General features: G+C 52.5%; 2 protein-coding genes across 12 annotated transcripts in view; one reads left to right on the forward strand and one right to left on the reverse strand.

Annotated features, from left to right (window-relative positions):
- Nucleotides 1-1834: 1834 nt before the first annotated feature.
- Nucleotides 1835-16620, reverse strand: KIF20A (kinesin family member 20A). Of its 2 annotated transcripts, none has more exons than XM_075917889.1 (19): nt 16481-16620; nt 15941-16120; nt 10773-10859; nt 10464-10583; nt 10127-10265; nt 9864-10051; nt 9654-9783; nt 8764-8964; nt 8290-8401; nt 8095-8166; nt 7056-7199; nt 6801-6966; nt 6350-6502; nt 5283-5422; nt 5067-5169; nt 3958-4162; nt 3417-3508; nt 2955-3092; nt 1835-2383 (listed from the first exon to the last, which is right to left on the reverse strand). In XM_075917889.1, the coding sequence occupies exons 2-19, from the start codon at nt 16100-16102 to the stop codon at nt 2069-2071; spliced, it is 2667 nt and encodes an 888-aa protein (XP_075774004.1). In that variant the 5' UTR covers nt 16103-16120; nt 16481-16620; the 3' UTR covers nt 1835-2068. The 2 variants fall into 2 exon arrangements, with proteins under 2 accessions (XP_075774004.1, XP_075774002.1); XM_075917887.1 differs by having other exon boundaries at nt 8764-8967.
- The window catches only part of LOC102461791 (bromodomain-containing protein 8), a 57270-nt gene continuing 56629 nt past the window's right edge, over nt 16614-17254 (forward strand). For all 10 annotated transcript variants that reach the window (XR_012900104.1, XM_075917876.1, XM_075917879.1 and 7 more), the window contains exon 1: nt 16614-16708. Coding sequence is in view for 9 of the 10 variants with exons in the window: in XM_075917876.1 (XP_075773991.1) it covers nt 16690-16708 (19 nt within the window). In the remaining variant the exon portion in view is untranslated. The remainder of the gene's footprint in view (nt 16709-17254) is intronic.

Consider the following 17254-nt stretch of genomic DNA (forward strand, 5'->3'; position numbering starts at 1 on the left):
GAAAACAGCTGCAGTGACAAACAGGTGAATTTGCTGTCTCAGCAAGCAAAGATGAGGATATTGCAGATGAGCACTGGATATTCTTGGCTCTGGAATATTCCTTACGGGTGCATCTACACTGCATCGTTATTTCGAAATAATGTGAGCATCTACACAGCTATTCCATTATTTCAAAATAACGGACGGCTTATTCCGAAAACTGTAAACTTTCATTCTATGACGAATAACACCTATTCCGAAATAGCTGTTTTGAAATAAAGCAAGTGTAGACACTCCACTGCTGCTATTTTTAAATAGCCCCTAGCCAGGGCCCTTCTAAGTTCTTCCTCCCCAGTGCCTCTAAAGATAGCACGTCTACATTAGGGAAGCATGCCTCAGACTAATTTTGAGGCTTCCCTGCGCTGTAGATGTACTATTTCAAAATAGCCATGCTGCATACATGTACCCTACTTATTCATGTCTGAAAAATGCTCTGGAAATTGTGGAGAAGATTCTATGGCCTGTGTAATGCTGGAGGTCAGAGTAGTTGATCTCAGTGGTCCTATGTGCTATTTGAATTTTTTTTCCTCTCTGGGAGTTGAACAGTTGCACTGAGATTGAATCCTCTTGTAGGGGAGGGATAAGAGGATAAGGTCTTTTGTGGATTGAGAACTGGTTAAGACAGGAAACAAAGGGTAGGAATAAATCCTAAGTTTTCCAAGTGGAGAGAGGTAACTAGCGGGGTCCACTGTAGGGTCCCATTCTATTGAATTTATTTATAAATAATCTAGAGAAAGGTGTAAACAGTGAGTAGCAAAATTTGCAGATGATACCAAACTGCTCAAGATAGTTAAGACTAAAGCAGACTGAAGAACTTCAAAAAGATCTCCCCCACCTAAGTGACTGGGCAAATGACATTTAATGTTGATAAATGTAAAGTAAGCACACTGGAAAAATAATTCCAGCTATAGGTACAATAGAATGGGAACTAATTTAGCTACAACTACTTGAGAGAGATCTTGGAGTCATTGTGGATAGTTCTCTGAAAACATCTCAGTGCGCAGCGGCAGTCAAAAAAGCAAATAGAATGTTAGGAGTCATTAAAAAAGGGATAGAGAATAAGATGGAGATATCTTATTGCCTCTCTGTAAAACCATAGGACGCCCACATCTTGAATACTATGTACAGCTGTGGTCGCCTCATGTCCAAAAAGATATATTGACACAGGAAAAGGTACAGAAAAGGGCACCAAAAATGATTAGGGGGCTGGAACATGTCCCCTGCTACATTTCTATCTAAAGACTTGGACTTTTCATCTTAAAGAGGAAACTAAGGGGGGATATGATAAGAGGTCTATAAAATCATGACTGATATGGAAAGAATGAATAAGGAAAAGTTCAAAAAGGAGCTAGCTGGATTCATGGAAGCTAGATTGGATTTTCCCTGTCCAACAATGGCTATTTGCCAGGATAGGTAGGAATGGTGTCCCTAATCTGTTTCTCTGGAGGTGGGTGACAGAGATGATGTGAGGATTAACTGGGCTAGATGGACCTTTGGTCTGACCCAGCATGGCCATTCTTACATCCTAACAGTGGTTATAGAAGATGGAGCTGGATTCCTTCACTTAAGCAGTATACTCCCCTGGGGGCAATGATTAGAAGGGTGTGTGTGAAGTAGGATGACCTCTCTAGGCACAGCCCAAGGGTCCACCTGGCCTTGTGCCAGCAGCAGCTCAGCTCTGCTTTATGCTGACAGGGTGGTAGAAAGACTTAACGTAGGTGATGTTCCTGCTGGATCCTAGGGCTGGTACTAAATCCGAGACACTTGTTGCAGGCAGGTTTTTGCGCAAGTAGAATGCTAGCCCTACGTTTTTCCATTTATTGTCATGCATATACAGTAATAGAATACATCCCAGTTGAGAGGCAAGGCAATGTTGCAGGTTGGACCTGAGGCCCCGTTCCATATAGACAAATAGCTGGTCTGAACCAGAGCCAGCTCCCTGAAACCATCTTTGAGAGTCGCACACTAGGTTTATACACAGTCAAGGACAATAACTGCTCCCTGGTAGGTCCTCACCCAGAAGCCCCTCTTACTTTTTACTAGAGGTCCAAGCCTTGAAGCCTGGTGACTGCCGGGCCAAGAGGAGGCGGTTGTAGGGGCTACTCTCTGCTGTACGAAGCCGGGGAGGTGAGCGGGATAGAAAGCCGCGTAGGAAGGGTTTCTTGCCTGGAGGCTGACTTGGCTGCAGATTTTCCCTGTTAGCACAGAAGCGTTTCTTTAAAGTAGATGAAGGGGCCTGGAGCTTCTGCACAGTGTGGTACTGTTCAGCAATGCACGCTGCCTTCTTCCGCAGATCCAGTTTCACTAACGTCATGGTGTTTTGCAGCTCTGCCAGGGTTTGGTCCTGAGAGAGGGAACCAGCACTATCGTTACCCTTACGAAAGTGGCCTCCTCCCTGTTAGGCACCCAGAAGTTAAAGGTACCCAAAAAGCCACTTAAAGGAGCATGTAGTGCCAAGCAGCTGCTGCTGGCCCTGCTGAGGCAGGTAATCCCTGGGATGGACTAGGTGAGTAGTGCAGCCAAGGAAGCTGAATCCGCCCCCCTGCAAATGTTCTGTTGTGGAAATGGCGCTCTGATGTCCCGTGTTTGCCCTCAGATTGACCTCTGCCATAGCCAGCTATTGCATGGAGCACTAGGAACAGTTGCTATTACTGTGCTGAGGCCACACAGAGGTGCAAGGTGGAAATTGTGTGGGTTAGGGCAACCTGTTAGTACAGTCCCTTATTAAATGGTGGCTTTCGTTAGCCTGATCTGTCCTTCAGCAACTGAGGCAGGCAAAATGGACTTGGCTGCTTTCTATTTTCCCTGCTGACTCCCAACTTATTTTTCTGTAGATTAAAAGCCAAGTTTTTGGTGACATTCAAGTATCTAGGCTGAATCCCATACAGTCCCCACAAGCATAACTGTGACATTACCTGTCTAGCCAGGGTCTCTTCACAGGTGCAAAGAGCTTCTCGAAGTTTTCCTGCACTTGTGGTGTGACAACATGATCTCTCTGCAGACTGGAGAGACTCCCCAAGTTTTTGCAGCTCTGACCGCAGCAGCTTCACGTTCTGCAGAAGAGTGGGAAAGTCAGTCCTTGCAAGAGACTCTGCAAAGCAGGACAGCAGCCAGCGCTAGAAGCAAAGCTATACCACAGCAGCCTTACCTGCAAGGCTCAGAGAAACCCTCAGCCCCTCAAAGATCCTACTGGAGTAGGATCATCAATAGCAGCTCCCTCAACTGTGGAGGCAGTGCCTCCCACACCCCAAAGGAAAAGACCACTGGCATCCATGAGAATGTGGTTGAAGCCACGCAAGTGATAGTGAAATACACAGTAGTGATTGTGAACTGGGAGGAGCCCTCCAGAGTTCCCATATCCCTCAGAGCACACTTACCTTTTGTCCATCCTCCAGCTTCCTGTCCACATCCACAGTGACGGGTCTGGCAGAAGGGGGGGGCTCCAGTAACTTCTGGCACCTGTGCAACTCTGAAAACAACCAGGAGCAGAGAAGCAAAAAATATATGCACATAGCCCAGCAGAGGTAGGTGCTAAATGATCCAGGGCCCTGTGAAACACTGCTTTAGAAGTGCACAAGTCAGGCAGTTCAGCTCTAGAACTGCTCCACTGGAGCCTCCTCATTCTTGGCTTCTCAATGAATTTGGGGTAATAGAAGTTTCTACCCTTAACTCTGCCCCCAACTCCGATTTGTCATGGCATGACTATAGGCCCCCCCAGCATACATCCACAGAGAGTCTGCCCCAAACCCCATCTTTTTACTGACGGAGGGGAGCTGGAGAAATGAAGTGGCTGGTCACAGGACAGCTCTGGGAGTAGCACTGGGCTCAGGACTCCCCCATCCCAGTGACCCAATATGCTCAGGGCAGAGCTGTGAGGCCCAGGCCCAATTCAGAGCCACTAAGGCCCTAGTGCCGCACCTGCACTAGTGGTGTTCAGCTCTGCTTGACACTGCTCCAGCTTGGCTTTCACTTCCAGCAGTTCCTGCTGCAGAGTGGATGCAGCTGCCACTCGCTTTGATCTGCGCAGGGGCTGCTCCAGCTCCTGCTGCTTCTCCAGGGCCTCTGATGGCAACTTTGCTTCCTGCAGAGCCGCCTCCAGCTCTCCAATCTTCTCATCACGTTCCTGAGGCAGACGGGCAGATTTGCTCAGACCCAGAAACTCACAGCCACTTCCCTACTCCGTGAGCAACGCTTCCCAGGAAAGGGGGCGCAACTTTCCCCTGAGGAAACCTCGCTGCAGGGGACCCGCCAAGTGGCATGTAGGTTGCAGGCTTACGCCGTTCACCGGGGCACTGCACTAAATCAGTCTGCAGCAGAGCCCCAGAACCCTGCCTGCTTGACAGACTGAAGCCAAACTGTTCTGTAACTGCCCCCCCCCAGTCTTTGGCATTAGCCTGGCAGTGATACGATTTTCTCCAGCACTTGCGCAATGGAGGGTGTGTTTACAACATGCTCAGCCCCCGGGAAGCAAAGATGCTGAGTTTCACTAGACTAGCTGCCTTCTATCCCTTGCCCAGCAGTGGCTGTGTTAGAACCCTGCAACCAAACATGACCTGACAAGTGCTGAGTCTGGGTTAGTGGATGGAGTGGGTATCAGTGACAGCTCTGCTCTGTTCCTGCCAGCTGCCACCAGCTTGCTGCACTGTGCGCCAAAGAGTCTGCACAGCAGTTCCCAAGCAGGCTGACCCTGGGGCACGAGGGGATGGTGACTGCAACTCAAGGGTCATGTGCAGTGGTAACTCCATCTGCTTAGGCTTGGGTCCAGAAATTAGGCCCAGGCAGACCTTGATGCTGTGGTACGTGGAACAGCAGCCAAGATGTTGGAATGGGACTGCAGAGGGCTCTGAGCCAGAGCTCAAGGCCTGTAGGGGGGGAGCAGAAGGTACAATTGGTGCTGTCACATAGAAGGCCTTGCTAGGGGGAGAGTCAGATTTCCTGGGCCACACAAGCTCTTCTCACCACCCTGGCTCTGCTCCCATGCCACCTGCCTACAGGGGCTCCATTTCCTGCCATGTGCACACACCCACCTGAATCATCTCCTGGTAATAGTCCAGGAGTGACTCCTTCAAATTGCTCAGCTTATCCTCATACAGCTCCACCAGTAGCTCTTTCTGGGTCTCCAAGTGTTGGCTGCAGAGAGAGCATAGGGCAGAGATGCCATGTGTACCAGATCAGCAGAGAATGTGGGAGGCTAAGAGCTGAGGCTGGGATGAGTTCCCTGGTCCCTTGCAGGGTGACAGTACCTGCACCACTGCTCTTTTTCTTGCAGCTGCTCTAGCATCTCATTGCAGAGCTCCTCTCTGAGGCGCATTTCCAGGTGCAGCTTGTCCTGCCGCTCCTGCACCAGCAGATCCCACAAGACCTCCACAGCTCGGGGAAGGTCCTGAAAGGAGCGCACAAGAGAACGTCAGCCTTGTGCCTGTGAATCAGGGCGTGCTCGCATACGAAAGGCCAGGGAGGTCCCACGTTCCCTGAACTGAGGCAGGTTTGCTCCCCGTTCCATGTACTAAAGCTTGGTCCAGCGTAGTCACATCCCAACAGCTAAATCTAACCCAGCCTCTCAACATTTCATCAGTTCCTGATCATTCTTCTAGTTCTCACGCCACGCCGGCCCAGCATCCTGGCCTGTACAGCTTCACCGAGCCTCCGTGTGGCACTAACTCTCGGCCGAGAGGGAACTCCGTACCCTGTTCCCAAGGGTCAGATTGTTAAATGAGGCAGACTCCTGCTACCTTGTCCCCTTTAGCAGCTGCTCCACTTGTGGGACAGTGCCATATCCATGCCCATTTGAGCCACGGATGCAGTGTCCTTTGTGCATGGGGAAAGCCTGTGAGGCTCATTACTAATGGTTCTTTGACCCTCCCACTGTTCACTAGTTCCACAGTTGTGCCAGTGATCATCTTTGCTGTTCCCAATAATGTACAGAGCCTGTCCCAAAGGCTGGGGCTGGGATAGAGTCATAGAATACTAGGACTGGAAGGGACCTCGAGAGTCATCGAGTCCAGTCCCCTGCCCCCATGGCAGGACCAAATACTGTCTAGACCATCCCTGATAGACATTTATCTAACCTGCTCTTCAATATCTCCAGAGGTGGGGATTCCACAACCTCCCTGGGCAATTTAGTCCAGTGTTTAACCACCCTGACAGGTAGGAACTTTTTCCTAATGTCCAACCTAAACCTCCCTTGCTGCCGTTTAAGCCCGTTGCTTCTTGTTCTATCCACTGAGGCTAAGATGTACACGTTTGGACTCACCTCTCCACCCCACATGCCATGGTGGCTTCACAGGGCATGAAAGGAACTATCACTCACCTCCCTATCATACATGGTCACTTCTGCCTCGTCCTCGCTCTCCACATCAGGCTCCACTTCCTGCTTTGAGCCTAGCCCTGAATTCCTCCTGTGTTCCTTGATTAAGGATTGGATAGATGGGAGGCCCAGCTTTGTGGGAGGAGCTTGAACAAGCTGAAGAGAAAACGAGGCCATGGTTATAGAGCCCACAAGGCCAGTGGACCAAGGTGGTCCCTAGGCAAATGTTTTCCTCAGCCATAGTCTTGGTCTTCAAGCTAACTGTCTGGGTATGCAGTGGAGGCACTCAGCTTCACCAGAGGGACTCATAATACCTTCCCTCCCCAAATGCGAAAGGAAGAAACTGTTCCCATAGAAGCCAGAGGGAGTCCCGAGATCCAGACTAGGGATACAGGCTCTTGGAAGATCCAGAACAACGTCTCCACTATTGGGCACCTGGCACTGGCCCACTGACCTGGCTAGCTATGGCTGAGAACTTGGCCACATGCAGGGTCTCATCATATGTGGATGCACACTGGTTAATGTTGACAATCATGCAGGAACGCCCACGCCCTGTGAAGAAGCCCTGAAACACACGGGTCAGCTTGCTGTCCCGGAACGGAACCACGTTCTGCTTCGGCCTGCCAGGAGAGAGGAGAACAGACAAGCTAAGCTCAGACAAGTGTGTGGGGAACCTGCCCCCTGCCACTGTTCTCTTGTGCGCACTCACTTGGCCTGCTGGTTCTGACGGAGGGCAGCAATGCAGCGGCCCAGAGTATGCAGGGAGGTGTTGATGTTGTTTGCCTCCTTCATGCGGTCCCCGCTTTTCTGGTCCTTGCAACGTTCTGAGCCAGCGAGGTCACACAGGGACAGCCTAAGGGGCGCCAAAGGAGATCCGTGTGATCTGGTCCCATTGACCCTGCCCCGATCCCACTCTGCACATCCTGTGACACCCTTACTCTGTGTTCACCCTCCCCTTAAAAGCCCATCTTCCAAATTCCTTGAGTAGTGCAGAAGCTGCTTGGGCCCCAGGACAGCTGAGGGAGTTAGCTCTGTTATTGCAGTCTTAGAGGCTCTTAAACTACACCAGTCAACACTGCCACCAAAATCAGGATGAGGGGGATGGGTCAAGACAGCCAGAAATCCCAGCTGCTTTTCCAGGACAGAGCCAGCGCACACCTCTGGCTTACTACTTTGTTGAATACTGTGTGCAGTTGCGGTCGCCTCATCTCAAAAAAGATATCCCTGTGTTAGAATAAACACGGAAAGGGCTAAAAAGTGATCCCAGGTCTGGAACGGCTACCGTACAAGAAGAGATTGATTAATAGGTAGCAGGTTGAAAAACACAAGGAAGCATTTCTTCACACAAACGCACAACTAACTTGTGGAACTTCTTGCCAGAGGATGTTGTGAAAGCGAAGTCTTTCACAAGGTTCAAAAAAGAACTCTGTAATTCCGTGGAGGACAGGTCTATCGCTGGCTGTTAGCCAGGATGGGCAGGCATGGTGTCCCTAGCCTCTTTCTGCCAGAAGCTGGGAATGAGCTACAGGCGATGGATTACTTGATGATCCCCTGTTCTGTTCATCCCCTCTGGGGCACCTGCCATAGGCCACTGTCAAAAGGCAGGACACTGGGCTGGATGGACCTTTGGCCTGACCCAGTCTGGCCGTTCTTATGTTCCCCGATATCTTTAACAGCAGCAAAGATGGAGAGCTCAGGTACAGGAGCCCCCAGCCTCCTTGCCCCATCCAAAGACGTGCAGGACTCACTCGCTGATTCTGGGGAACGCCTCACTGCTGCTTCCCTTTAAGTGCAGAATCCGAATGGAGAAGATGCTGTGACTGCAGGGAGCAAGGACAAAGAGTTTGAAGGAACATCCCAGAAAACACCCCAACCCCCAGCTCCCAGCCACAGAGTAAGGCCACAGTCTCCACACCAGACCGTGCCCTCTCCCTAACTCAGACCTGCGGCTGGAGTTTTGGTTCAAGTGGGTGCAGGCAAAGCTCTGGTTTCGCCGACCCAGTTTCAGGAGCCTCCAGGCCTCCTCAGCATCTCGGACATTGATCCAGTTCAGATCTGAAAGAGCAGACAAAGATCAGGCAGCCGAGTGGGAGGGCAACAGATCAGGGTTGCCATCCCAGGTACCCGCTACCTGCCTTGTCCCAGACTCTGTTACCACGAGCCACCCTGAACTCCCTCGAATTATCCATGGGGGGGGGGGGGGGAACCAAACCGTAAACCAGCAGCCCAACCGAGAGGAGCAGCTGCCTGGGTGTAAGATCCCAGAGCACGCTCCCTTCCCCATCCGTGCCCTCACTCCACACCACACTAGTGCGTTGTCACCCCGCTCCCCCTCCGGCTGTCACTCCCGTCAGTCCAAACAGAGCTGGCAGAGCCCTCCCCAGAGCTCCCCCCACAACAAGGCTGGCTAGATCTACCTTTCACATAGGGGTTGCCAGTACGGTCTTCGCACAGCCGCAGCGTCTGCCTTTTGCGGTTCTGACCGGACAGAGGCACTTCCAGCAAGTCATAGATCAGCTCATTGTAAATCTCAAAGAAGGAAACCCAGATGGAGAACTGCACATCCCCCGGGGTGTGGAGCGAGACGCGGTCTGGGTCAGCCCAGCGAGGGTCCAGTTCTGCTAAGGCGGGTCAGAGGATGGTAGTGATTACAGCAGCCTCCAACATGGTCCAGCTGAATGGTGTGGGGCTAGGAGATTGCTGCCCCGCCCCGCCCCACAGAAACTCTCTATCCCAGCCCCAGTACATCCCATATGCCCTGCCTAGGACTTCCCACCAGGACATGCTCAATATCTCCTTAGCACTTATTTCCCATGTCAAGAACTTCCTTCGTGCCCTGCCTGATTTGGGGCAATGAGGGAACATAACCTTTAGACTGTATATCTCTGTGGCTTTGGTCCCGGTTACCCAAGATGCCTTGTCTCCGGGTGTTCAAGTCTGTCAGATGAGACTAGGGGACAAACACTTTCATTGGTGCCTGTACACTTATTCCTTGGTAGTCTGACAGAGCCCAAGCCATCAACTGGTGGGATGTGGTGCAACGCTCAGCTGCTCACATAGGGAGCCCCGTGAAAGGGGGAGGGACATGTCAATGCGTTGCCCCCAGCTGACAGGCAATGCACAGAGCAGAGAGAGAGTCACAGCCAAATTCCCCACAGAATCCCACCCCCCCAAAGAAACAGTGAGCCCCAGACTGCAGCGGCCTTACTGCCCGTCCCACAGCACATCTACCCGACAACAAGGGTGCAAAATCCACTCCTCCCAATCCAAAAATGGCTGGCATAGGAGGGCAGTGCCCTGGAGGTACCTTCCAGTAGGCTGCTTGACTGGCTGGTAGAAGAGAGTCCTCCAACCCCACTATCAGAACTGGCACTTGTGGTAGCCTGGACCTGGGACTCAGTACTGTGGCTCCCCTGCCGTGGAGTCAGCATTTCCTCCTGGAAAACCATGGCCAGCATGAGTGACACGACCGATGTGCTCATACCCCTGCCCTGACATACCCAGAAGGGGCACTCACCTCCCGCAGCCCCCCGCACAGCAAGGTCAGCTTCTTGGTCTCCTCCTGATGCACCTGTTTGCTATCCAGCCAGGTCACTTCACTGGAAAGCGAGGGCTTCAGATCCATAGCCTGGTACAGCTGCTCCCCCACACTGTTAAAGAGGACAGCTAGGGAGCGAGGCAGGATCCCTCCATCTTTGCTGCTCCCTGGACAAGAGAACAGCATCAGGCTGAGCACTGAGAGGCAGACCTCACCAACCCGTCACAATAGGCGCTTCTTACCCTGGATGGTGTGCGTCTTCCCAGAGTTGGTGATGCCGTAGGTGTAAACCAGCCAGTTCTGCCCATGAAGTACATCCTTCAGAACTTCCCCCATCGTTTCATCAAAGAATGCCTTCTGCCCCACTGTCGCTCCAAAGATCTGCAACCACACACGCCACAGGGGAGCACGGACGACACGAAAGAGGCCTCTTGCCCTTGGCTGCAGCACCCACTGCTATTTCAGTGCTGCCCTTCCCCTGCCAGCCATCTCAGTCACAGGCTGCCAGTTACGCTGTTCCAGTACACTTAGCTACATGTTTCTTTAAACCTCTCCAGTGGTCCAGGCCTGAGCACCTACCTTGGTGAAGGTGAATTTATGTACTGCCTGGCCTATGCCCCGGGCAGTGCTCCGCATGGTGAAAGAGTCCTGAGGCGCTCTCAGAAGCAGCGTCTCCGAATTCTCAATACAAACACAGCCCTAAGGTACAAACAAAGCTCCCTCACCACAACGGCTCAAAAGACAAAGCTCCCTCCCACCCATGACTACCACAAACCCAGCAGGTTGTGGAATCCTCCACGTGCAGCACAAGCCCCCGTTCCCAGTAGGACGGGGAAACGGATTCTTCTGTTGCCCACGTGCAGCTCCTGCTTGGCCCAAGGTTCTCACCTGATCCTCCTGCTTCTCCAGCTCAGATGGCTTCAGGGGCCGGACTCTCAGATACACCTTCACTTTCCCATTGTCCTCAGGGGCAGTCTGCAGAAGCCCAACAGGTGAGCGGTATCAGTCAGTGGAAGTACCAGACAATTCTGTCAAGCTCAGTGCACCAATGGGAACCATCGCAGGGCACAGGCAGCTCATGAAACATGCCTCAGAAGCCTCTGGACACTTCAGTGGCACTTGCTCCAGAAGTTTCAAAACAGGAGCTTGCTCAGGCACTTCCAGCTGGTTCTTGGGCCACCAGGAGGCAGCTTCTCCAGCAGTACCGGAAGTGAGAGACTAGCTGAACTCTCATCCCTCCCCTTTTCCCCAGAGGCATCCTGCCTGGCTACAATGACAGGCCCCATCAATTGGCCTGACCATACTATTTAAACCAGAAGGAGGCACAGGAAGTTGACTAAGCAACTTCATGACTGACTGGCGGGCGTATTGGGCCTGATTCATGTTTGATCTCTCGACTCTGGCTCTGGTTTAGATGAAGAAATAAGGAGAAGTTAGGTTCTGGGTATAAGTGTATAGGAGCAAGAAAAAGCAGTTGCTTACCTTTCACATAACATCTTACAGAACAACAGTTGTGTTGCTCATGCCCCTCCCAAGTAAGTGTGTGAGCATGCCATGTGCAGAGTCGTAGGAAGATTTTTTCCTCTGGCAGTACCCATCAGCCAGCTGTGGAGCCCCCTGGAGTGGGGCCTTTATGGTGCTGAGCCTTCACCTGCTGTGTTCCTTCTTGCCGGAAAAGCCTGACAGAGGGGACGCAGGCAGGTCTTGGAATGGGCACGAGCACCACACCTCAAAGAGTAACAGTTACCAAAGGCAGACAGACATTTCTTCTTCAAGGGATTGCTCATGTCGATTCCAAGCAGGTGACCTCCCAAGCAGTTCTCTGGCGGAGGGGTCAGAGATCACAGAGTTGCAGATTGAAGCACTGCTCTCCTGAAAGCAGTATCATTTCTGGCATGTTGATAAATGGCGTAGTGAGATATAAACCCTAAAAAATCCTGGATCGGCACATAGGCCCAGATGGTGGTGAAGCCTGCACCTGTGAAGACTGTACAGTCAGCAGTGGAGCTAGGATTCTGGAGAGACTGTAGCAGGCGCTAATACAAGTTGTGATCTCAGAAGAAATCCTCTGGGAGGTGATAGTGAGACCCTTTATTCTGTCAGCAATGAAAACAAGGAGTCGGATACATTTCCTGAATGGTTTAGCACGTTCCAGATCGCAGGCAAGGGCATGCCTGACATCCAAGGAGTGACATGCGCACTCTGACCCATCTGGCTTTGGATAAAAAAATCCAGCAAAAAATGTCCTGGTTAGCATGAAAATCTGAAACCTCCGGAGCAAAAATGCTGGTGTGGCCTAAACTGAACCTTATCCTTATAAAAATTGCATAAGGCAGTTGGAACGTCAAAGCCTTAAGGTCAGAAACTGTTCTGGCTGACAAAAGCCACTAGAAAGGCCACTTTCCAAGAGAGAGAGAGGAGGCAGCACCTCGCTGGAGGCTAGAAGGGCAAGCCCATCAATTTGGACAGCACAAGACTGAGGTCCCATTGGCTGTCTCACATGGGGATAAAGTCTGTCCTGGCCCTTCAGGAAATGGCTCACCACTTGATCAATAAACACGCAGCAGTCAAGTGCACTCTCTCTGTAGCCACTGCCAGGCCTGGTGCTTTAGTGGAAGAAGGTAGTCCAGAACAACAGGGATAGAGGTTTCCCCAGGTTGAATGCCCTTTTAAAGCAACCACAAAAAAAACTCTCTTCCAACTTGGCAAAGTAGAGTGTGTGTGGACGGCTTCCTGCTGCCTAGAAGAACCTCTTTCACTGCCACCGAACATGGCAGCTCCCGCACATTTAACCATGGAGCATCCAGGCTGTGAAATGGAGGGACTCCGGGCTGGGATGCTGAAGATGACTGTGATCCTGAGTGAGCAGATTCTGGATCGGGGCACAGGAAGAGGCATGTCCACCAACAGCTCTAGAAACATGAACCAGTGCCATCTGGGCCACACCGGAACTACCAGGATCACCCACGCCTTGTCCTGACAGATCGTGAGCAGGACCTTGGGGATGAGGGAAGTGGTGAAAACTGCCACCTTTCCATGGAACGAGGAAGGCATCTGCCAGAGCACCCAGGCGGTGACCGAGGAAAGAACAAAAGCTCTGGCACTTCCTGTTCTGGCACATTGCAAAGAGTTCTTTCCGGGGAGACCCCTGCCTCTGGAAGTGACCACTGGTGCAGCAAAAGGATCTGCTGAGCTGACAGGCCAACTCGTTCTGAGTACCAGGCAGATACAAGGCCTTCGGGTGTATTTTGTGAGCACTTGAGGACTTTGTGACACAAGGGAGGGGTGAGCACCACCCTGTTTGATATAAAACAAACAGCACTGGTGTTTTCTGCTAGAACCGAAATGCATTTGTCCTGCAGGCAAGGCTGACTGCCGCAGTTCTGTGACCTGCATTGGAATCACCCACTCGAGCCCATTTCCAGCCTTTGCACCACAACCGACTCTTGTCCTAGTCACAGAGAAGGGGTCTCCTGCAGACAGTCTGCAGGCTGAGCCACCCCTGGAAGGGGGGCAAAGACCTGAGAATGACTCCAATGTCCAGCTGCTCTTGCTCGTTTTGGGGAGTCCACGGACACCAGACTCAACAGCATGGGCTGTTCCCTAAGCACCGCAGAGTTTCCAGGCTCAGGATGCACTCTCCTGGCCGTATCAGCCTTAGTTGTAGGTGACCTTCCCCCCCCTCCAGCCGATGCTGCCTCTTAGACGGCATTGGGGAGCAGTGAACAATGCTGAGATGTTGCTCCACCCCTTTAGGATCCAGGGAATGCCGGTGCCAGGGAGTCTTCAAAGCAGAATCCTTCAGCAATGCTGTCCCACACTGAGGATGTCTGTTTTGGCACTGGGCCAGGCTGCACTGGCTGGTGGTGGAATCAGGAGTCTGAATCTAAAGGATGGTAACCCCTTTGTCCATGTGATGTGCCTCCCCTAAGCACTTGAGACAAGAGTTGTGAGAGTCTCCCATGGGCATAGACTTCTGGCAAGTAGCGTGTGGTTTAAAACCCTGGGAGCAAGGCATGCCTCAGTCCCTGGGGGAGGGGAGGATGGGACTACTCCCCACTAAAAAGAAAAAGCTATTTACATGATATAATTAGCACTTAACTAATGATGGAATAACTACAAGACATTAGAGCTAGGGAAAGGCTTGCCCAAGGCAAGAGAAAGGAAGCTTCAACCTCACTGGCTGTAAGAAGGAAATGAGTGAGGAGAGGATGGGCAGTGGCTTATATACAGCACCATAGGGGCAGTGGCTTATATACAGCACTGTAGTGGCACCACTCCAGGGGACTCCACAGCTGACCAACGAGTATTGCTGGCGAAGAGCTTTCTGACGACTGTGCACGTGATGCGTGCACACCTACTTGCAAACGGCATGAGCAATCACTCGAAGAACAGAAGTTGCCATGTGAGAAAGCTAGAGATAAATTGGAGACTAAGTTTCATGAGAAAATAAAAGTTAGCAAGTGCTTGACCCAGAATGATGTTTTGATTAGAATGTTTTCGAGAATCATGAATGTATTAAAATACTGTCTAAGTTGATAGTGTGGGAAGGACATTGGCACAAATGTTGATTTAAATAGTGTGCAATAAAAAAAGGTAACAAGGTGGTGGTGGAAATAGAATTATGATAAAGAACTCTTTAATTATATTACAGCATCCAAGAAGAAGCCTTCCTAAACTGCAGGGAGCCCCAGTGATCAACAAGGTACTGTGAGTTTCCAGGGTTATGAGGCTGTACTTCACTGTTAGTGGACTGATCACCCTTCAATTCACTATTTTATCTTTGAGTGAGAGGATAACAGTATCATTAGTAAAAGAGTAGCATTTGGGTAAGTGTAAGCGCATGTCTGTTTATTAAAAAGAAAAGGTAATGAAGCAAATTTTGGCTGCATAATTTGGCTGTTACTTTCGTGGTCCTCTGCTAAATACGTTTTCGCAAACCAACTGAGAGATTTGAACCCGAAACCTGAGTTGGGTTTGATACACCCTTATCTTAGTTACTTAATATTAATTGTGAACACTTGCATCATATAAGTTACAAATGTCTGGCTTAGTTCCTGGACTCCGACTCCAGCTGACTTCTGGCTTGGTTCCCTCTCTGTAGGGCTGGTATCTTTGCCCATTAGTACAGAGAACAAGCCAAAGCTCAAAGTGTAGTACCCTCCCATCAGCCACAGTGGTTCTCAACTCATTTCAGTCCACAGACCACTAGGCCAATCAAAACATTTTCATGGACTTTGGACAACGTTCCTGTGGACCACCAGTTGAGAGCCACAGGGCTAGATAAAGAGTGCCTGGAGTAGTAGGCCTGGTGCAGTATTAAAGCAAATGCTTACAGGATTACTGCCTAGTGCATACATTTGTCTAAGTTGCTACTAGCATTGCTAAAACAGGCATTTTTAAAAATTATTAGGCACTAAATATTTACATTAAAGCATTTCAAAATGGTAGTATGCAAACATCTCAATCTACTACTAAAAAGATGATTTGACAAAATAAGATCTTATCTGAGGTATCAGGAACATGGGGAGGTAATAATATCATAAAGCATACATGGTGGTATGTAAGTTGCTTGTCCCAGTCTATTAACGTTTGAGTATCTGTGTACAGCCAAAAGAAAAACAAAAATTCCTTCTGGTGACTTGCCATGGGGCATTTGTGCTAATGCATTAGAACTACGCCTTGAGGCCAGGCAATAAACCTGGCAAAGTGGCTGTATCACTGACCCATACCTGTAGTCTTTGTCTGCATCAGTGGTTCCTAAACTTTTCCAGATGGGGACCCATCTTGACAATTCAGGAAGATTTGGTGGCCCAAGACAATTCAAAAATGGGGGGAGAAGGTGAGGCACCTGGGTAGACACCTGGCAACTCTTTTGAAATGCATTGGCCACCCATATTTGGGTCCCAACCCATAGGTTGGGAAACCCTGGTCTACATACAAGAAGCATGGTGGTCTAGCCAGGAGCCCTGGCTGGTAGGGGTGATAACACCAAAGCTTCAAAAGCATTAAGCAGCTGTAACAGCTTTACCACTGCACCATACTGCAACCCTCACCTGCTCGGAGCCCCTCAGGTTTGGGGAAATAGCAGAGAAATCGGACAGCAGGTCTTTGCGCAAGCCAGCCCCCAGCTCTGCTGCCGTGGACTCGAGCAGGGGCGAGGTTGTGACCTCCTCCCCACACAGCAGCCCCAGAGGGGAGAGGAGTTCTTGGGCCATGGTCCCCACAGGTGGCTTCTGCAGGAAAGGGGCACAAATAAGATCAGCTCGACTGCATGCCCAGCCCCATGGCACGCTCCTCCCCCCCCAACGCACCCCCCACTCTGACCCGCCCCACAACCATGTTACGCCTCCTCCCCCAACACCCTTCGAGTCCAGCCGTGCTCCCCCCCCCGCCAGCATAGCCCCCCCTCCGGCATAGCCCCCCCACGCCGCTCGCCCCCCCTCCGGTCACCCCCCCGCCGGCATAGCCCCCCCACGCCGCTCGCCCCCCCTCCGGCATAGCCCCCCCCGCCAGCATAGCCCCCCCCTCCGGCACAGCCCCCCCCCGCCGGCATAGCCCCCCCACGCCGCTCGCCCCCCTCCCCCTCCGCTCACTTCGGATCCGTGGTGATTCCGTCTTGTCTTTGTTCAAACCTCGCGGTCCGCCGACTCAGCCAATCAGAGCGCGCGCAGCGCTTCCGCCAATCACAGGGGGGCCTCAAAGCGAGGTTGGGGCGGGGCAAGGTGAGCTCACGGAACAGGGCGTGTTTCCCGGCGAGCTTTGCGCTTCTGCCCTCGCCCCCGGCCGGGGTCTAGCGAGGAAAATGGCGGCCGGGCCTGGGAGTGAGCGAGGGGCGCGAGCCTGTTCGGGTTTCTGCGCGCGGGCAGGCGGGAGTATTGGGGGGCGGGGCTCCGCGGGGTGAGGGGCGGGGCTCCGCGCGTGCGGGGTGTGGGGCGGGGCTCCGCGGTGTGAGGGGCGGGGCTCCGCGCGTGCGGGGTGTGGGGCGGGGCTCTGTGGGGTGTGGGGCGGGGCTCCACGCGTGCGGGGTGTGGGGCGGGGCTCCGCGGGGTGAGGGGCGGGGCTCCGCGCGTGCGGGGTGTGGGGCGGGGCTCCACGCGTGCGGGGTGTGGGGCGGGGCTCCGCGGGGTGAGGGGCGGGGCTCCGCGGGGTGAGGGGCGGGGCTCCGCGCGTGCGGGGTGTGGGGAGGGGCTCCGCGGGGTGAGGGGCGGGGCTCCGCGCGTGCGGGGTGTGGGGCGGGGCTCCGTGGGGTGTGGGGCGGGGCTCCGCGCGTGCGGGGTGTGGGGCGGGGCTCTGTGGGGTGTGGGGCGGGGCTCCGCGGGGTGAGGGGCGGGGCTCCGCGCGTGCGGGGTGTGGGGCGGGGCTCCACG

Source organism: Pelodiscus sinensis, unplaced genomic scaffold, assembly GCF_049634645.1.
Source record: "Pelodiscus sinensis isolate JC-2024 unplaced genomic scaffold, ASM4963464v1 ctg55, whole genome shotgun sequence".
NCBI classification, from domain to species: domain Eukaryota; kingdom Metazoa; phylum Chordata; order Testudines; family Trionychidae; genus Pelodiscus; species Pelodiscus sinensis.